At 45.9% G+C, this 22,234-nt stretch overlaps 1 protein-coding gene across 1 annotated transcript in view; it reads right to left on the minus strand.

The window, feature by feature from the left end:
- Positions 1-22,234, minus strand: part of kdm4b (lysine (K)-specific demethylase 4B) — a gene marked incomplete at its 5' end in the record, with an annotated part of 59,752 nt that overhangs the window by 13,146 nt on the left and 24,372 nt on the right. Inside the window, 8 exons of the mRNA XM_084436136.1 lie at positions 25-80; positions 232-308; positions 8,976-9,156; positions 9,348-9,541; positions 10,090-10,213; positions 12,499-12,659; positions 13,544-13,782; positions 17,245-17,441. Coding sequence (XP_084292262.1) covers positions 25-80; positions 232-308; positions 8,976-9,156; positions 9,348-9,541; positions 10,090-10,213; positions 12,499-12,659; positions 13,544-13,782; positions 17,245-17,441 — 1,229 coding nt within the window. The remainder of the gene's footprint in view (positions 1-24; positions 81-231; positions 309-8,975; positions 9,157-9,347; positions 9,542-10,089; positions 10,214-12,498; positions 12,660-13,543; positions 13,783-17,244; positions 17,442-22,234) is intronic.

Consider the following 22,234-nt stretch of genomic DNA (forward strand, 5'->3'; position numbering starts at 1 on the left):
CTGAAGGCGGCTGAGGATACTGACCGATTATCCGTGGTGGTCTTCAGAGCGCCCCCCCTCAGGTTGCACAGACAGCAGTCCTGTAGTGAACACATGATGACGACATGTTTAAGTGTTCAGGTAGATACGACGGCAGGCGTTAGTTCATGAACCCCGTCTGGGGCCGTCTCCCAGACACAGGTTGATAGTTGGTATAGAGTGTTGAGAGAGTACGTAGTGTTCAGTACTCACCATGGTCCAGGCACCGGCTGAACACCTAGAACACATCCAGGACTCATCTACAGAGTCCGGCCTAACACCATAACAACCTGAGGATGAGGAGAGAGAGAGAGAGAGAGAGAGAGAGAGAGAGAGAGAGAGAGAGAGAGAGAGAGAGAGAGACAGAGAGAGAGAGAGAGAGAGAGAGAGAGAGAGAGAGAGAGAGAGAGAGAGAGAGAATAAAACATGAGTTGTTTTTTTTTCTTCTTCTGGGTCTGCCCTGACCTCCATACTTGGTTCTTTCAGCTCTCCAGCTTACAATATCTTACAATATTCATCGCAAAGGGAGACGGCGTATGCTTCCTGATTAACGATCTACGGTGCACCGATGTGGAAACAGTCTCTCAGTCATGTTCACCGGTGTTGGAACACCTAACGGTGAGGTGTAGACCATTCTACCTCCCGAGAGAATCCCCCTGTATACTGCTAACTGCTGTCTACATACCTCATGTTTTTTTTCTGCACCCTGATGCCGTTTCTATCGTGGCGGGTGACTTCAACCACTGTAATATGAAATCTGTGCTACCAAAGTATTACCAACATGTCAAGTGCCACACCAGGGGAAATAAGACTTTGGATCACTGCTACTCCACAATCAAGGCAGCCTACAGATTCATCCCGCGACCCCACTTTGGGAAAATCTGACCACCTGCCAGTGCTCCTGCTCCCTGCCTACAAGCAGAGGGTGAGGTGCGCGCAGCCCACGGTGAGGACAGTGCAATGCTGGACTGCAGAAAACATTCCCAAACTCATGGCTTGCTTTGACCTAACAGATTGATCAATCTTTAGGGAGTCAATCGTTTTCCCCTTTTCTGTTCTGGGAACATGACCTCCCAGGACTGTAGGAAACTACAGAGGGTTGTAAAGACAGCAGCTAGGATCATTGGCACCGACCTACCTAAACTCCATGACGTCTACACCACTCGCTGTAAGAGGAAAGCCTGTACCATATTTAGGGACCCCAGTCACCCTGCTCATGCACTGTTCTCTCTCCTTCTATCCAAAAAACGTTACCGGAGCATCAAGTCACGTACTGTACCACCCATCTCAGTTTTTTTCCACAGGCAGTTAGACTGATGAATCACTGATGCTCCTACTTTTTGCTCTATGCACTTTAATGTCTCTTTGTAATGTCTTATTGTCGTATTTCGTAATGTCTACAGTGTCTTAATGTCTTATTTTGTAAACGTCTCCTTATCTGCTGTTATATTGTTATAATGTCTTACTGTCTTATGTCTTAAGTTATGTCTTGATGTCTGAGAGTGCCGGGCACAGTGCATTTCATTGTATTTTATAATACACATGACAATAAAAGCCTTGAACTTGAACTCATAGGCCTCTCAATTCATGGTGCGTGGGAACACTCACACACAAAGGCAAACACACACACACACACACACACACACACGCACACACACACACACACTATGGGGTGTGATTAGTGCCAGCACACCATACTGAAACGCTTGACTTGCGCCTACTTAAGAAGACGCGATGACATCAAACGTCTAAACGCACGTGTATAATTTCCATTGACAAACAATGGAGAGACAGACGTCTCATAGCTGTAACGTACCTGTCACGCAGACGCTGTGCACATGTTGTTTACAAGTATTGCGCATCGTGTGCGTGACGGCAACACTACAGGTTAGATGCGCCTCACATATGCAACACCAACACTACACATGACAGTTTGGTAAAATCATAGATGTACGTACGTACGTAGGTCTTGTAATGTGTGCAGAAATTGCATAGCGACGTGTCAAACGTGCCAGTGCCTTGCTAGCGCAGCAGACGTGTTAGCGGCCGCACGTGTAAGATCAGTTGCCTTTAAATCATAGCTGGTTCTAATCTCGTCCTTGCCAATTGGTAATGCATTCTCAATAAATGGAATTCGCACATGTTAAGCAACTTGTTTTTAATAAAGCCTAATATCTGAATGACTCTTTCTTCGCAATTTAAAACAAATGTTCAGATACACGTGTTTCTTGTCAATAGAGGGCTATCTATTTCTAAATAAAATAAATCAAATGTAGGTAAATTACCAGATGTCGTTTTGAAGCCAAATTTTATTCAAACATTGGTCCACAAAAAAACACATATAGAATAATGTAAAACTGCAAATAAAAATGAATCGAAATAAACAATAGGCCTACAGGTCTTTCTTTGGGGAGGAGGACTATGCCGTCAACTCAAGATGAGCTGGAGCGAGCGAAGACCCACTTCTGTGGTGGCGCGGGAAGGCCCAACGCTTCCCCAGACTGTAGGCTACCAGGTTGCAAACCTGCAACCCGCTACCACTGTTTCAACTAATTTGTAACATTCAAAGCAATCACCTGATATTATAGAAATTATTAAATCAGTTGTGTAGTGTTCAGCTCAAATGAAACCATTTTGCAGTATCAATGCATTCATTTTTTTGCCTACACCAGGCTGAACACTTTCAAATGTAGCCTACAATTCGTTTGGCTATTTTTTTTGCACAATAGGCCTATTATTTCGATTTATTTTTATTTGCACTGTTTATATACATTATTCGTGATTCATCAAAGGAAAGCATGATTGAAAATATTGCTTGTGTTTCCTCCCTCACAGAAAAAGACTGTCTCATTCTCTCTGTCTCTCAGAGCGGGTCTCCTGGCGCGCGTGGCTATGTTGCGCAATACCTGCTTTGTGTTGCGCAATACCTGCTCCGAGAGCGAGTGAGACAGATATCTCTTCTGATATTTAGGAATAGCGGAATTAATAATGATTAAGTTGAGTCTTACAAGCCTAACATTTGGTAACGAACTATAGCAATACATGTGCTTCATTGTTTTTGATTTAGGTGATTGTCATCATTTTGCACATAATTATAACACATACATTATGCTACAAATATAAATATAAATCACCCGCCTGCGACATCTGCTGACAGAAAAGAGCACTGCAGTCTAAACAAATGGCCGAAATGTAAACATGTGATAAAAACGCTGATATCTAGGAAAAGTAATGAAAGGAGGGTCCTTGAATTTGATCGAGTGCAAACAATGATCATTTTGATTCACTTGTGTTCAAATTACCACCACTCGGTGCTTCTAGTGCCCGCAGTTAACACGTAAAGGCGTGTGCGCGCGTGTTCTATGTTTTGAACGTTGGCACGGCACTTTTGACACGTCACTCCTAATATGTGCATCAAATACCTGACACCTAACACTACACCTTATAGTTTGATCAAACGAATAAGCGTGCGTATAGACACACGTTTGTGTGGTTTGCTAATATTATAGTGTGACGTGTGGAACGTGCCATGCCAACGTACGCAACAGACGTTGAAACGCCCGCACGTGTTAAGGCTAGCATGCCATGGTTTGACTCCTAATACTGAAGCACATCTAGCATAATATTTTACAATGAAAAGCAAGGTCAATTTATAGGCTACACAGGACGCATAATTACGCACAGCTGGGATTGATAATCATTTGGCTATGGAGCCCATCCTAGTTGATTGTAGGCTAATTAGTGTAGCCTACACTCACAATCCCTTTTGCGCCATAGCCTACTGTATGTCAAAATACAAAATACATTCTTATACTATTATAGCCTACGTGTTTTGGTGCTGATCCTCAGCACCCCTATGCTACAGCTAGTTGATGATGCGCGCTCTTATTTGAAAATGTAGCGATAGTGGAGATAAAACAACACATATCTAGGAAAAGTTATGCAAGGAGGGTCCTGGAATTTGATTGAGTGCAATAAATATTCTTAATTTTTATTCAATATGGAAAAATGAGCCCCGCTCGCAGCTTCTAGTGCCCGCTGACTTAACACGAGCGTGCAAACGTTACATGCATGTGCGCAAAAATGGCACGGCACTTTTGACACGTCACCCTCTGAGAATGCGAGCGACTCGTAACGCGTGCGTATATGCACGCCTATTAATCAGCTCGCCAAAGTACCTTTATACACGCAATGCAGGCGACGAAAGCACTGAGTGTTTGTTACACTGGCACGAATCACACACCATACACACCATACACACACACACACACACACACACACACACACACACACACACACACACACACACACACACACACACAGGTTCTTGATTTGGTGCAGTGCTACAAGCTGAGCAGAGACAGGTACAATGGCCTTTATCAGTGGTCCTGAACTGGGTGCCACGGCATTTTTTCATATTATTGTGCCCATGCTCCTAACAGGTACCCGGAAGAGAGACCATATTAGCCCTGTTCTGGCCTCTCTCCACTGGCTTGTGGTTCAGAATTGATTTTAAGGTTCATATGTTTGTTTTTAAACCTCAGAATGGACAGGCTCTCCATTACATCTCAGATCTTTTAACCCCCATCCCACCTCCAGGTCCCTCTGGTCAGCTGACGTGAGGCTCCTGTCTCTCCCGCAGGAGAGAGATAAGCTCAGGGGTGACCGTACCTTTACTGCTGCAGCCCTTAAGACTGTGGAACAGCATGTTCCTCTCCATCAGATCTGCCTCCTTCATTGATTCCTTTAAGTCTGGGCTCAAAACGTCTATTTTCTAGCGTTTAGACCCCCCTGAGGTTTTATACAGTATGATTGTGTTTTATTATTTTTATATGTGCCTACAGTATGTCTATCTGCTCCCATTTTGTACTTACAGTGTGTGTTGATGCCTATGTTGGTTTTTGTTTTTAGTCTTTTTTTATTGTGATTCTTATTGTATTGTTTTTGTATTTTTACCGCACTTTGGTCAATGCGAGTTGTTTTTAAACGTGCAAAATACATTTGATTTGATTTGTTCCACCACATGTATTCCTACGATGTAAATATCTAAGCTGTGACATGTATACTTCTTGAGATATAGCTGTTTGAAGCCGGCCATGCTTTCCTCATGTCTACCCTCTAGAGCTGGTGTGCAACGGTATTGGTGACTCCTGATTGGTCAGGAGGTCATTGGAACAACATTTTAAAACAGGTCAAAACAGATGATTAAATCAGATAATAAACATATATAATTCAACTTGAAATCCCTGTTTAAATGTACATTTATGCTGCAACTATTTATGAGACATACCATCATGCCTGTTGCAAGGAACACTCCCTCTGGCACAATATTCTTAATAGAGGATCTTGCTTGCACACACGTCCTGGTCAGAGCGATAGCAACACATCTTAAAACACTCAAGAAATCATTTGAGTCTTACTTCCCTGCTACAACTGAATCCGTGATCCTTCAACTCACTCATCAGCATCGGCAAAGAGATTGCCAACTGATGCCCAGGAGGACTCAAGATGGATTGCACTTTCAAATTAAAAGTTTGGAGAAATGTGTTTGGTAACGTTTCGGATTCTTGTGGGACACAAATGTTTATCATTCAAACTAATTAATCTCAGTCACTCACTGCACCTTCAGTGTGCTATTACTTCTCCCAACCTTGTAGCTACATGAGCTGGCCTCCTGATCTCTGATGTTGGCTACGTGAAAAACAAGAAGACGCCGCCTGTCAGTTGAGTCTGCGGCCTCCTCAGTCTCAGACTGTGCTCTCAAATGCAGGCGTGTGTGTGTCCCACTAAAGTGGCTGTTTTCTTTCATTCCAAAAGAAAAATATTCTTTCATTTAACATTACTTATTATAATTAATTAGCAGAGATTAACATGCCTTGTTCTAAACAATAGGCCAAAATAAATGGTTGAAAACAAATGTATCATATGAACTGAGTGGTGGGGAATCACTGATGTTTCACTTAAGTGGCTTTACTTTTAGAGTACATAATTATAAAAATAGTAATTTTTTGTTTAAATGGATGTTGTGCAAACCATTTCTTTTCTGTTTTGAGGGTTAGGGTGCCTTGAAAAATAATTTCCCAAAAACGGGGGCCAGAAAAGTTTGGGAACCACTGTTCTTCAATTAACAGCTGTATAAGCAGAAATGCCCCTAACTGATCTCAACTGTCAAAACTCCAGTTACCACGAAAACGAATCAGGCCGAAGGCATCACCAACACAGCTTAAGTGCTAAAGAATGCTTCATGTGTATACACAACACAGACAGACACACACACGCACGCACACACACACAACACACACTTTAACCAGATGCCTGCCTTTGCGAGTTACAGTACAGTACATTCTTGAGAGATGCCTTGCCTCCTTAAAAAACGCACCCCCACCCTGAAAAAAGAGCTGGTGGGTAAATAGGGAACGTTTCTAATTTGCGGCCTTCAGAGAGTGGCCTATACGTTGTTGCTCTGGAGGCTTTTTGCTAGTTTAACCGAGTCAATGAGAGTTAAAGCAGCCTGCCTCTATCACTAGGGAGTTGAGTATGGCCTATATCGTTTCACTGTCAATTTGATGTTCCTGGCTTTCTTTCCGCTGGATTTCTGTGGGTTCTCTGGGGATGGAGTGTGTGTGTGTGTGTGTGTGTGTGTGTGTGTGTGTGTGTGTGTGTGTGTGCAGCCTGAGCTCTCTACAGCATGTTTGTCTGTGACCTTGTCTTACCGCTGTAGTTGGCCGGGGACAAACACAGCTCCTTAGAGGGGTGTGTGTGTGTGTGTTTGTGTGTGTGTGTGTGTAAGAGTGCATGGGTGGGTGAGTGAGCGAGCGTGTGTGTGTGTGTGTGTATGAGCAGCCTGGGCGCTCTCTACAGCATGTTTGTCTGTGACCTTGTCTTACTGCTGTAGTTGGCTGGGGAAAAACACAGCTCCTTAGAGGGGTGTGTGTGTGTGTGTGTCTGCCTTGCAAACCTAATGGCTGCTCAAATGTGGGCTAGGAAAGATGGTGACAGTTGCCCCCATCTATATCAAGGAGACTATCATAGTCGACTCGAGCTGCAGCAGATATAGGAGTTCCTCCCCAAATACATAGCAGGATGACTAACAGGAGCGCTACCACACTGTCAATAATACATGTTCTTTCAAAAATAAGATCAGTATTATGGAAATATTGTTTAGTTTCCAAAATGTTTGCAGCCATACTCAAATGATAAGTCGAAAAATAAGCAATCACTGTGAGGTTCACCTCAATACCGAGCGCGTGTATGCACTTGTAAGTGAATGTGTGTGTCCTTAGAGGGGTGTGTGTGTGTGTGTGTTGATGTGCTTGTGTGTGTGTGTGTGCAATCAGACTCGGTGTGCGGAAGCTAATTGGCCAGACTGAGACACAGAGGAAGGAGTCGCTGTATTTACCTCTACCTTCTACAGAGCTAGGAGGGCAGCCGCTCCCCCACAGAGGTTCAGGCTGAGTGGCAACAAATTAGGTAGGTCAATTTGATTGGCATTTTGATCCTATTGGGGGAGGGGCGGGGGGGGGCGAGTGCTTGAGAGCCCGAGGGGATTGGGACTCTGTAATGGGAATCGTGATGAATAGAGAGTTTAGTAGGAATCCACGGACCATTACCTGTGTGAATTAGTACGAGGCTATGGGGTAATAGAAGCAGCAAACACCCGCATTAGATAAACATAGTCAGGGAGTTGACTGGCTGACTGAGGCTGACTGGCAAAAGACTTGGCGGATATTTTGTCCCGTGGACGCTTAGTCTGGTGATAGTTCTGTCTGCCCACCTGTCTGCCGTCCGTTAGTCTGTCTGTGTCTCTTCCTGTGTCTGTACGTCAGTGTGTACTTGCTGTGTCAGGCAGTGTGTACTTTCTGTATGTTCATCAGTGCGTACTTGCTGTGTGTACTTGCTGTGTGTCAGGCAGTGTGTACTTGCTGTGTCAGCCTGTGTGTACTTGCTGTATGTTCATCAGTGCGTACTTGCTGTGTGTACTTGCTGTGTGTCAGGCAGTGTGTACTTGCTGTGTGTCAGGCAGTGTGTACTTGCTGTGTGTCAGTGTCCGTGTCCGAAATGCCTGCTACTTGCTATATAGCAGGCGAGAAGTAGCATGCTACTTCAAAAATGTGCCTGCTACCTTTCGCCTGCTATTCTCGCCTGCTACCTCGCCTGCTATATTGTCGAAAAAAACGGCGAAAAACGTAGCAAAGTCCAGAGGATGCTATTCTGGATGTCACGTCACTGTTCAGCAAAATTTTCAGGACAGCTGTCATGGCCGACGCCAGTAAGCAGTGCATTAGCATTGTTAAGTACTCCGCTCCTCTGCTACAGCTACGGTTTCTGGTGCTCTGTAGCCTGGCTGTACGATCACGAACTTGTGAACAAAATTAATACCACATACGAGCAAATATGACCTGCTCCGCTATAATGAAACTGTTAAAACGAAGATGCCTGGATAAAGAAATCATTTTTCGAAACGATATATTTCACAGAATATAACCAGAATATAATCTAACCACAGGTTCGAGGTCTGGGTAACCGAACGCCTTTTCGCCTCAGCGTAACGACGTAACCCACGCATTCCCGTCACCTGACTCAAGTAGCATGCTACATTTTTCTCGCCTGCTATATCGTTTTTGTGGAGTAGTAGGTACTATATAGCATGCTACTTCTCGCCTGCTATATAGCAAGTAGCAGGTAGCAGGCATTTCGGACACAGCCAGTGTGTACTTGCAGTGTGTCAGTCAATGTGTACTCGAAGTGTGTACTTGCTGTGTGTCAGTCAGTGTGTACTTGCTGTGTGTCAGTCAGTGTGTACTTGCAGTGTGTCAGTCAGTGTGTACGTGCAGTGTGTCAGTCAGTGTGTACTTGCTGTGTGTCAGTCAGTGTGTACTTGCTGTGTGTCAGTCAGTGTGTACTTGCTGTGTGTCAGTCAGTGTGTACTTGCTGTGTGTCAGTCAGTGTGTACTTACTGGCGTGGACCTGCAGGCAGCAGGAGGAGCAGGTGAGTAGCAAGCTGGTGCCGTCCTCCCCGATGTGGGAGTTGGAGGGGAGGGGCTCGGTGTTGCCGGCGCCGGCGCTGAAGCACATCTCAGGCACCAGGGGGCGTGTGCGGCTGCCGGCACGGGGCGGGGCCCGGCAGGGGGTCTCCGTCTGGTGGGGGGAGTTTTTATTATTATTTTATTATTATTTATTTGCAGTCGTGACTGGCAGAATACTGAGAACGTTACTGAAGTAAGGACGCTGGCTGGTCAAAAGTAGTTTCATGGTAGAACTGTGCTGGCTGACTTGCTTTTATTCTCACTGATATCTCTTTATTCCCCTTAATACACAAGTAATTTCACTTTTGAGTCCTGTCCATTTTTAAAAGTGCTTGCCTGTGTGTAGGGGCAGAACAGGGTGCAGACGGCGCAGAAGGGCTCGATGGACGCCACGGCAGCGTTGAAGGTCTTCTCCGCCAGGAAGTTGGGCGGGCGGTACAGCCACAGGTGTCCTGACTTTTTCACATCGCCATCCAGTGGCCAGGGGGAGAAGCCCTCTGAGAAACACATGGTGAAGATTGGCCGGTGAACACAGGCAGGACAAGCGTCAACAGCAACAACAACAACAAGCATCAATAACAAACTCCATCATCAGGGCTGCAATGCATGTCCCCTGAGGCTACAACCACTGTGCTAAGAGGAATGGGGATCATTTCACATGTTCAAACCCCCCCTCCCCCCTATATTGAAGGACAGAACAGACTGTTCACTGACAAAGTGACTTTGAAATTAGGTAATTGGGAGCCATGATCCCCAGATCAATAGGTGTCAGTCAGGATAGAGGAGAAGCAGACGATGGGGAGAGGTGGAGAGAGAGGTGGAGGGGGGGGGGGGGGTATACAGTCAAGAATACATTATAACCTTGGGGTCTTTTACCCTGCTCAAAAATCAATAATGCCTGGGGAGAACTGATGCTCGGTCCGCCATGCAAATTATGATGAACCACATTGTAACTACATAGACAGAAACATCACCATTTTGCATGAAACTTTGGCACACAAAAAAAGACAATGGCACCAACGGCATCCAATCCCGCCACGCCCACCTTCATCATTGGTGGGCTCCTGCTTAACGATGGAGGGCGGGGACCGTGTGGGCGGCTTCATGAGCGGGTGTCTCCGGCTCTTCTTCATCTCCATCTTGACTTTCATCTTGGAGTAGGAGGACGGCTGAGGGGCACAAGCACCACGGTGAGAGACTGGAGACTAGCCTGGGACAGAACTAGCCTGGGACAGAACTAGCCTGGGACAGAACTACCCCCGTTTGAACTATTACTATGTGAGTAATAGGTAGGGCTGCACAATTAATCATGTATTAATCGTTATCGCGAATTTGGCCCCCGCGACATACTAATCGCGATTAAAGGCCGCGATTAATGAATTTCTTTGAGTCGCCTGCTGCTTTAAAAATCAAGAATTCCTGGTTTTAAACACATGACGTAAACAGTTTTAGCAATCTAATTCCTACGGCAGTAGGAATGACGGGCTCCGATCATCTTCATAATCCAGTATATCTGTAGACCTAAACTTTTTTGGATCATTAGATTACTTCATATTTCGTTAATCCTCCTTTTATTTATTATAGTTATTCAGTGTATTTTCTTTATATAGCCTAAGCTGTGAGCTGTAAACGGTAAATTGGCTATCCGTCTCAGCCGGCTAGATGGAGATGCAGTGCACGCTTGCCGCAGAAAGTTCCATTCCAGCTACACTGTGGATACGTCGTGTTGCTTTGCACAAAAATGTATAGCCTAATTTTAAAATATGATGCCAGAAATAGTTCACACCTAGATAAAGGTACCTATTATGCAAATGTGAAAAATTGGCGTTTTGGAAGCAAACACTTCCTTTCTTTGTTTCCCTGGCACAAAAGGGGAAATAAAAATAAAATAAAAGAAACATCGGCCGGATTGTTATTTTAAACATCGGCATCGGCCCAGAATTTTGCAATCGGTGCATCCCTAGTTTTGTATGTTTCTTTTTTCCTCCCAGCCCATTCTATGTAAGGTTACAGGGGAGGGCAGTGTAACATGCATACGCACATGCATACAATGTACAGTACATGCATACAGTACAACCTATTAAATGATCAAACTTATATTTGTTGTTGTGGATGGATAAAAACATGCACAGCAATGTTAATGGGACATGCAACTGAACAAACACTTTCACTTTCTACTTTTTAGAGGCTACATCAAATGAGAAGATGGATTTTCTGTGAAATAAGATGGTGTGAACGCAGCACTTGGTGATTTATCTTTCGTGAGTTGGCTAGGCATAGGAAGAGAGAGACCGCTGGAATGCACAGTGCTAACGGTAACGTTACATCCAACCAGCAGAGGGGAAAGATGAAGCAAATTAGCTATTTACGTAGTTACATAGCTAATGTTAGCTAGGTAACGCTCATTAGCTACTGTATGTAGCTAAATGGCTAGTTTGCTAGCCTGGCAATAGGCATGGTAATTCAGTCTGTGTCAGGCTAACAATTTGCTTCATCTTCACAAATTCACTGGAGACCAAAACATTAACTAATGTTCCCACACAGTATCACAGCGTAACCAACATTTAGATAAACGTTAACATTAGTCACTTGCTACGTTAACGTTAAGTAACTTACAGTAGCGTGGAGTTCAGCGAACAGATCTGGATGGTGGTCACGTAGATGGGTGTGTAAATTGGTGGAAGGTGGGGCAGACACCTTCCTCTGGCAAGTTCTGCAGACGGGCACCTCATCTGTCTGTTGGTCCTTAGTTGTGAATCCATAGTATTTCCACACATCCGATTTAACGTTTTTTTGTGGGGGATACAAAGGGCAAGCCGAGCCTTTGGCCATGGTGACGGTTGCCTGGAGAGATGCGGGCCCCCCATTGTGGCAAATGGCAATTCAAAATAAATCAGAAAATCAACAGAACTGCACGTTAGTGAGCTAGACAGCTTTTTCAAGTCGTCGCAATAAAATATGAAATCGTCATCATCTCTAGTATCAGCAGCCATGTAGTTAGACACAGCTCGCCAACCCCACCATCATTAGTGCTTATTAATAGTGCATTAGTGATGCAACAATACAGTTAGCCCACGGTTCAATACCTCGCTTTTGAGTCACAGTTTTGGTTCAATTTCGGTACGTGTTTTGTGCGCAAGGAGAAAAAAATGCTACCATTTCCAAAATTATTTATTTATTTTGCTCATTACTTATGACTATTCCATTCAGAATAGCATTCCAGAATAGTACCAAAGGTAATCGCAATTACGATATAAGGCGCAAAATAAAAAATCATAATAATGCAGCCCTAGCGTGAGGTAGCCTACTTTCTGTCCTTCCAATCTCACTGCCGTCATGAGACCACACAACAAGAACCATAATCAAAGAACATCCTGGAGTGACAACTGTTGGAGCAGGTTTGCACTGGTCAATAAAGTTGCCGTGACATGATGCATGTTCCATCGTAGCTCACCTTAGTGCCTTTCACCTCCGGCTCTCCCTGTGAGCTGAACATGGCGAACTGCTCGAAGGCTGCCTGGAACCCAGCCATATGATCCGGCCTGTTAGACCACTTCTTCTTCTTCTTGTTCTTCACTCCATCCTCCGTTGCCTGCTGGTGCGAGGGCTCTTCGTCTGGCCAAGGAGCAACAGAGAGGGGGTTCAGGTGAGACATTGTTAGGAAGTAATTTTGAACGGGCGATTGAAGAGCATTGGGGCTTCCATGAATCAGTAATAATGATGTTTTTGCTGTACAGAATTGAGACAGGCCTGCCTGCCTAAGAAACTGCTAAAATAGGAGTTTCAGTGCTGATGTGAAGTGTGAGGGTTAGGGTTAGGGTTAGGATGCACAGACACGCCGAAATAATGAGCAGAGAGGAGGCGATGGCAGTGCTCCCAGAAACATGTGATGAGAGCTGTTTCCTGCAGTTTACTTTTCAAACTTGCAGTTCTTTCTTTCAGGAAAGAACTTGATAGAACTTGATAGAGATAGCTGTGTCTTTAACCCTCTCCCGGTGTACTCATTTGCATGATTTTAGAGGGGCTTATGCATAGTGGGACTGATGGAAAAGATATAATTTGGATCTGAATATCACAGTGCATTCCTGGAGGGCCTTAGTGTACCACAACTTTTAATTACTGTCTGGTTCTCACCAAGGAGAACAGTGTATGTGTGTGGGGGGGGGGGGGGGTGGACTCCAGAGATAAGATAATTTCCTTCACCTACTAGGTGTGAGAGAGAGAGAGAGAGAGAGAGAGAGAGAGAGAGAGAGAGAGTGAGAGAGAGAGAGAGAGAGAGAGAGAAAGAGAGAGAGCGAGAGAGAGAGAGGAGAGAGAGAGAGAGAGAGAAAGGGAGAGGTAGGTCCTACAGGACTGTGGTTTCACAAATATAATGACTTATTATCAGTACGGTATATCATGCGACTCGAGTAAATATTCCATCCTCTCCTTCTCTTGATCCTAGCCCTCCACCTCCTCCTACTCTTCTCTATTATACTCCTCTCCCCCCACGCGCTCACCCGGCTGGACGAGGGTGTTGGCGGCAGCGGCGGCGGCCTGTTGCTCCTCCCTCTCCAAGGCCTCCAGGGTGAGCAAGGCCTGCCGGGCTAGCCGCTCGTCACGCTCCCGCTGGCGCTGCGCCTCCTTCTCCTCTACCAGCCGCTGGTACTCGGCGAGGTCCAGCTTGATGCCCGCCTCCTCCAGGAGCTTCACCTCCTCCGGCTTCAGGCGCCGCAGCTGGCTCTTCCTCTGCACGGCCCTGCGGACGGACGGACGGACCAACGGACATAGTGAAAGGAGCGCCATTAACGCCCACTCTTGATGTGACGTCACAAAAAACGTACATGTATACAACCAGACAACGTTTGGCGATAACAATGTAGCTTTGTTCTTTTCTGGTTTTCAAATCTAACCGCGTTGTGTCAGTTTTAAACTGGGTTGCTAATTTTGACGATAGCGTTGCAATTTGGAATCCTGGAGGGGGGCTGCGCTAACGCCCATTCCACCCACTCCTATGTACAGTAACGTTGATACCGTAATATGGAATTCTCATACAATGACGAGGCATTGCTAAGCAACATTTTCAGGGTGACACTTCACAGAATTCATAGTGATGATTTGAGGTTGTTTTTATATAACTAAAGATGCACAGAAGCTGAAAATATGAAGGTAGACTCTCTATGATATGTTATTGTAGGAGAGTCGGTTACTTTTCCGTCCCAGTTTAAAATGTCGCTAGCACAAGCCCAGAAATCAGTCTTGTCGCAGCGTTCGGACGTTAAGACCACCCATCTCGAGTGAGGGCGTTAAGACTTCCCCTCTCGAGTGAGGGCGTTAAGACTTCCCCTCTTGAGTGAGGACGTTAAGACTTCCCCTCTTGAGTGAGGGTGTTAAAAGCACCCTATACGCTAGAGCAGTGATTTTCAACCTTTTTTGAGCCGCGGCACATTTTTGACATTTACAAAATCCTGGGGCACACCACCAACCAAAATGACACAAAATGACACTAACACAGTACATATAATACATATGGTTAATAATATAGTTTCTAAATGTATTTATACTCACTTAGTGTGAAACCTGGGCCTGTTTCGATTAACACAAAATGGATATCCTGGCAGGAATGGTAGAAAGACACACACAAAGCTCTTCCTCAACAGCTCTCAGTCTCCCTCTGTTTTTAGTTTTTATCGCAGTCAAGCTTGAGAAGCTCAGCTCACACAGATATGTGGTTGAAAACGGGAGCAATGTCAAAATAGCTTTGTTGGCCAGAATGGGGAACTCCTTGGCAACAGATAACCAAAAACTGTCCAAAGGAAGATCAGCAAAGTTTAGCTTTAAACCACGATCTTGTTTCAGTTCAATGAGTTCCTCTTGCTCCTTTAAAGTCATGTCCTTTCCAGCAACGGATGCTGAGCTGTATGGGTCCCTAACCCAGTCAAGGCATTCTGTGAAGGCTGAAGAGAAATAAAATGACAACTTCTCCTCAAGAGTTTTCAAATGTGTGCCAATCACCTCGCACATTGCAGCAGTGTTGCCATCATGCAGTTTCTCGGTGAGTGGGAGCATCTCAAGGTTGCCACGCTGCACATGTTGTTGCCAGAGCTGCACCTTTAAACGGAATCCGTTCATTTTATCAGTGCTTGTTAGCAGGTTTTCATTTCGGCCTTGCATCCGTGTGTTCAGTTCATTCAGATGATGAAATATATCAGACAGGTATGCCAGCTTTGCACACCACTCATCACTTGCAAGCAGCTTTGAGTAATCGGACCTCTCGTTTGTCAGAAATACTTTAAGTTCCTCTCGCAGCTCATACACACGGGCCAGCACTTTGCCGCGCGACAGCCACCGGACCTCCGTGTGGAGCAATAAGACTTTATGTTCCGCTCCCATTTCCTCACACAAAGACGCAAATAAGCGACATTTCAAAGGTCGCGTCTTCACAAAGTTCACTATGCGCACAACATCATCCAACACAGGAGCTAGATCTGCTGGTAAGGTATTTGCAACGAGGGCCTCACGGTGCAAAAAACAGTGCGTAGCAATAACATCTGGGTTTCTTTCTTTGACCCTACTTACGAAGCCTTTGATGTGCCCGACCATGGCTGCGGCTCCATCAGTGCAGACACTTGTGCAGTTTTCCCACGTAAGCCCGCTTTTGTCAAGATATTCCGACGTGACCCGAAATATTTCCTCTCCTGTTGATTTTTCTGGCAGTGCCTTGCAAAATAGGCAGTTTTCCTTAATGGCTTCTCCATCCACAAAACGCACGTTGGCCAAGAGCTGACAATGTCCACTAATATCCGTCGACTCATCAAGTTGCAAGGCAAATTTCTTACTGATGCGTATCTTTTCCAAAACAACAGTTTCGATGTCCGCAGACATGTCATCAATACGTCTGGCAATTTTGTGTTATCTGAGAGAGGCACTTTAGCTATCTCTTTGGCCGCGTCAGGGCCGAGCATCTCATTTACAATGGCTTTACAAGCTGGCAGTATTAATGTTTCTGCCACAGTGTGGGACTTTTTTGATTTAGCTACGAGTTCAGCAACAAGGTAGCTAGCTTTGAGGGCTCTCTTGTTTACCTTTGTGGTTTTTCTCAAAAAAAAAGTAAATCCAAATGAAAGATAGCTTTCGCTGTATTGCCTCGAGCTCACCGTCTTGTCTTTTTTCTTTTGTCGACCACTCATACTAGGGCCTTCATCTGGGTCAGAATTTTGTCCAGGGCCCTGTTCGGCATTTGCATTTTCCCTTCTCAAAAACTTCTCCATCACTGTCACTTGCTCGTCTTGCTGTGATCCCAAACTGTCACTGTCACGTGTCGCGCAGCACTAACTCTTTTGTCTTTACAGAGTGCTGCCACCCACTGAGATAGAAGAGTATTACATTATCTGCCACACTTTATTACAGCACAGACACCCGACAATGGTTAATTAGGTGATATTAGATAATTTCCCACGGCACACCTGACGATCTCTCACGGCACACTAGTGTGCCGCGGCACACTGGTTGAAAATCACTGCGCTAGAGAAATAGAGTGATGGAAGGAAAGACGCGTTTACAGTTATGGGTGTTCCAAGAGACTCTGTTGTAAGGCTTTGTTGTTATATCATGGTGGGACAATGTGTATTTTTATATTGCAGCCTTAGTGAATGCAGCTGAGCCTCGTTAGGGAAAAGGACAATTCAGGCAAATTAGAAGCCGCCTGATGGACGTATGGACATAACATTATATAAAAACAACCTCTAATCATCACTAGGAATTCTTTGAGCGCCAGCGAACTCCTGGCAATGCTGGAGCTTTGGACTGGCAAGTGTGACCTTGCGAGTGTGGGGGAGTGTTACCGCCATAGTGTAGTGTGTGTGTATGTGTGTGTGTGTGTTCCTGTGCTCCCCTGTGCCTCTCCCCAGGTTACTGCTCGTCCCCCTTCCTACCAGCTGTAGCGTTTGTGTGAGTGGGCACCTGATTAGGACCAGGACCACCCAACAGACGTGTCCAGGGAGCCATTCTACAGCTCTGAAGTGTGTGCGCTCTGGCATTAGCAGCTAAAGCTAAGAGTTGTGTGCACCAGAGTGGTTCTCTCTGTGTGTGTTTTGCGTGCGTCTGTGTTATTCTCAGCTGCGTTCGAGCTGCGGTGCACCGAAGTTGGCGGCAATCATGCACACGACTGTTTGACTCGAGGTCGACCGAATCCTGTTTTCTAATATTTTTTTACACAGACCTGCGTAACAGATTGTCCTTCGTGGCGACCCTGTTCTTCCTCCACTCGTCCAGCTCGGGGCTTGCGAGCGTGGTGGGCTTCAGGTGGTCCAGCACAGTGGCGTCCTTCCCAGCCTTCCACTGGTCGTAGCGATCGGGCTGCAGGCTGCGCACAAACACGTCCATGGAGATCTTCACCATGTCCTTACGACACGTACACTGCAGGAGGGAGGGAGGGAGGGGGGGGGGCATTTAGATGAAATGGTAGGTGTTGTGGAAACTGTGTGTTTAGAGAGTCGTTTGGCCGTAAGTTCAAGTTGGCTTGGCTGAGAACAACAGGAAGGGACCAGCGAGCTCAGTTGAGGTCCCTAGTGAGTTGTGCATGTCAGAGCGCTCTAGACAGGAATGTCCCATTTCACAACATCTCTCAATAACAAGATAACACAATAACTTTTCTTGGATCTACTTACGTAAGTTCCAAGAAAAGCCGTTAGCCTTATGTGACGCACACACTGAGTTTGAGGATCTGCATATAAAAGGATGAGCCCAGTTGGGCTGGGGGGGCTGTATCAGAATACTTTTGAAGCTGTATTGAGTGTGTTACCGTAATAAATACTCGTAAAGGCTGAACGACTTGGGTCTCCTGTGAAGTTTTGTACTATACTATACTACTACTGTACTATACTATACTACTATACTAACTAAATTACCAACATAGGTTGAATTTTTCCTCTAGGTTATATCGTTAGTTAAAGCTACAGTGTGTAAGATTTCGTTTGTTTTGAACATTTTAATGTCTATATTGCAATGATAAGTGGAGAGGGATCAGTGAATGAGCTTCCTCTATGGGAACCACTGTTTGAATCTGCGACAGCACTTCCAAAATGTGTCATGGAACTACACCAGAGCATCGAAACAAACGCACCCGGTTCAATAATATAACAATAATTACAGGAGGTGTGCTTATTCCACCACACAGTGATCGCACATTACATATGGTGAGAGGCACACAGCACACACACGCAACTTCCACGGGCCACCGGTGGAAATTGTTCCCTGCATTTCACCGTCCTCTTCCAGGGGCGGCCAGGAGCAGTGGGCAGCCATCGTTCATGGAGCCCGGGGACCAAGTCCAAGTGCTCAGTCCAGGTCTTAGTCAGCGGCCGGACTGAAGAGCCTCTGTTATTCTGCATCTTTTTCGTATCGGGTTCTTTTTGGGAGGAGACCATTGCGAATATGGGGAGAACATGAACAGAAAGGTCCAAAGACCTTCTTGCTGTGAGGCGACAGTACCAGGTATTGCCCAACCGTGCCGCACATGAGCGATTTTGGGGTTCAGTGTCTTGCTCAAGTACACTTCGGCACTCTACCTCCTGAGCTACGTACGTGCACGTGAGGGCGTACCCAGACCCACACACCGTGCGTGGGAAACAGACTGAATTTATCCAGGGAGATGGGACTTGCCCTCGTTGCTGGCTCATAGCTAGCTCGTAGCTGGCAACTGTTTCCTGTACAGGTCCCCCTGCTTACTGTAGAGGTCCAGCGCTGCTACTAACACTGACCCTGTCTGGCTCTCTCCTCCCTAGTGTCTCCCCTCGTTTGCTGCTCAGCTCCCAGAGAGGTCCACCTGTTTCCGGTAGATATCCACCCGAGGTCCCTCTCTTTCCAGAGCCCCTCCCCCCCCCAATCCGCTTCCCTCACATCCAGTTCCACCTCGGTGTGTGTCACCAGCTGTCTCCAATCAAGTCATCATCAAGTCATCGCCCCCGTTGTTCTCTGCACTTTGATTCTCACTCCTCTCTGGTTGTTTTATCTAGTTAACTCAACATTTTCCAGGAGCTTGCTGCTAAATGTTCAGTGTGTTGTATTATGCGGTACTGGTTTGTGTCCTATAATGGGTTCCTGGGATATAGCTAACATATAGCTGCCTACCATTCAGGTAAAATATTTGTATTTATTTACTCATTTATTTTTTGTATTTTGCATTTCTTATAATGTAGTACTTGTGCTATGTGCATATGTGCTCTGTAATATGTTTCTATGATATAGCTAATGGAGTAGTTAACATTTTCCAGCTTGCTCAATCGTCTCATTGAATATATTGTCTCAGTCATTGTTTCCCTATGGAGAATTAGTGGTGGGGAGGCACGTGCACTCATAGACCTCAAGAGGGGCAAGGGACCCTGCCTTTTCGCCTCTCATAGGCTTAGTTCACACGGCAGGTCTTAATGCTCAATTCCGATTTTTTACACAGATCCAATTTTTTTGTTTAGCTGTTCACATGACTTTTTAAATGTAACCTCTATTTGACATATATTTGACTGCCGTGTGAACAGCTCACGGCCCTGAACAGACCCGCATGCGCAGAAGAACAATAACAATGCACAGCGCATTGTTTACAGAAGTAATGTTAACCATGGATAACGTTCTATTAATACATCCATGATAACGTTACAACCACAACTGAAGTTAGCCTTTACTACGGGTTGATTTTCAAGTAGGGCCATTTGTGCAGTGGAAGCCGGCGACGGTATGAGCAAATGTTAACGAGAAGAAGGATGAGGATTGTCTTGTGACGTGCAGTATGCCGCACAAGCACACCACAGTGGAACGCTTCACGAATTTGCAAGTAACTGCTCTAGAGACGTAAAAGTAGCATAAAACGCGACATGACTGTTCAGACGGCGGGCGCGTTGCAAAACATCAGACACGTATCCGATATAATACCACCTGTTAAAGCGACCCAGGTTGGATTTTTAAAAATCTGATTCCATGTGACTTGCGCTGTTCAGACGATCATGAAAAAATCTGACCTGAGTCGCATGTAGGCGTAGATTTGGGTCACATTTTACTGCCGTGTGAACAAGGCCATAGAGAAGTGCCCTACCTACCCTCTCTCTTGTTTTCCTAGCTACTGCTGCGCGCGCACTGTGAGCGAAACAAATGCACCCGCATGCGAAACAAACGCACCTGCACACACAACTGATAGGCACTCGATAGTCGTGAGAGTCAGTCGAGTAAATGTATTTTTGAGGCAGACACAGACATGTTACAGGTATGTGACCACTGGCTAACATTAGTAAACATGTTCATTTTCGTTTTATAGTATAAATAGTTATATATTGATGTGCTTTACCTTTTGCTAGTACTAGCCGTAACGTGAGAATCAGTCTCTCTCTCTTTCTCTCTCCCTCATGAGTTTTAATGTTGCCTTATTGTGTCGGTATGCAGCCTCATAATATTTGGAAGCTACTGTACTGTATGTATGTGCTATATAAATAAAGTTTGACTGATTGATTGTTAGTTGACAAAGGCGTGTGGCCGACAGTGATATGGAGGGCTAGATATGTTCCAATCTGTATCCCAGTAAGTAATCAGTTTAGAAACCAACCAGAGAGTAAGAGAGAGAGAGGGGGGGGGTGTGAGAGGATGAGGAAGAAAGAGGGAGGGAGGTTAAGGAAGGAATGAAGAGAGAGATTATGATGAAAGGACAGCACAGATGGAGAGAGAGGTGTGAGAGAGGGCGGAAGGAGGAGGGAGGAGGAGGGGGGAGGGAGAGATGAAAATAAAACTAATTTTCTTTTGTGCCCTGGTTGGTGTATTACATTTCAGCTTTATTTCCTGACTTGCACTGAGAGCCCTATGTTCAATTACCGGGAACATCCTTCAGCACCATGGTCCAGACAGGCAGGGAAAGAGGAGGGGGAGAGGGAGAGGAGGGGGGGAGGGGAGGGGGAGAGGGAGGAGAGGAGGCAAGGCAAAATATGAGGAGGGAGAGGGGTAGAGAGAGAGATAGAGACACAGAGAGATAGAGAGGGAGGGGAATAAAAAAAACACAAAAGCAGGATCCAACCCCCGCAAAACAATATCCACGGTACATCGTCAACGCCGCACTCCAGGGACAGGAACATGAGTGGAGAGGTGTGGAGGGGGCCGGTGTTGGGCTGGTGGGCTGATTGGAGCCCCCCCCACCCAAAAAAACAACAACACTTCACCCGGTGTGAAAATGCCACCGACGCAAATTAACAGAAGATAAATGTGTCTCTCTGCGACTGCTGCAGCAGTCAGAGCGCTGGGGGACATGGGACCCGTCCGTGAGACTACTGACACGGGTGGGAAGTGGGAAGTGGGAAGCCCAACCCATCTCCACTTGAAGAAACTATTAAGATGTAAATTCTGCCGTTTCTCCAGGGGAGGGACACGGGGGTACAATACTCCGCTTAAATAACTTGATTATCGGATGAAAATACATTTGGAAATGTACATCTCCCAAACAAGGACTAGAGCGGCCCCAAGGCTGGAAGCCAATGAGGCCTAAAGCCCTGGTCCATCATCTCCTAATGACGTCTAATGGTCTCGTCCGCATGACGTGATGGACCGGAGGGGCTGGCTCCGCCTATTACAGCAAGGCTAGCCTTCAGACGTGACCGCGGCCTTCCGACCCGCTCTTTCACACATGACTACCAAATCCTCTCTTACCACCTCAATTCCAACTGCTACAGTGGCTGCGATGGGACAATCTTCCATGGGATCGCTGAACCTCGGTGCCAGAGATCAGAAATAAGCTATGGGGGGTTCTGTGCTGAGTTCTGGAGTGTATGAAGATGCTTTGGCTGCCTGGACTGAGATGAAAGTATTACTGTACATGTTCAGTGATCTGAGCTTCATGGAGCGGATGACTGCGGTGTTCTGAGGAGATATGACTGCTTGGGGAGGCTGCTGAAGAAAACCAAGGCATGTGGCAGGGTAGCGTATGCTAGTGTGTGAACTTGTGTTTGTAGCAGTGACATCCTAGTTCACCTGTGTGTGTGTGTGTGTGTGTGTGTGTGTGTGTGTGTGTGTGTGTGTTCCTCCAGCATGGGGTCCCACAGAAATCCGCTAATGAGCTCGTCCATTAAAACGCACACAGAGGCCAAGCCTCGTGACTCAAATAATGTCTGTTTCCATCTCTGTCCTGCTTTACTGACAACAGCTGCACCAAGGGTTGAGAGGGGAGAAAACGAATGAGAGTG

This window comes from Borostomias antarcticus, assembly GCF_949987555.1.
Source record: "Borostomias antarcticus genome assembly, chromosome: 3".
NCBI lineage: Eukaryota > Metazoa > Chordata > Actinopteri > Stomiiformes > Stomiidae > Borostomias > Borostomias antarcticus.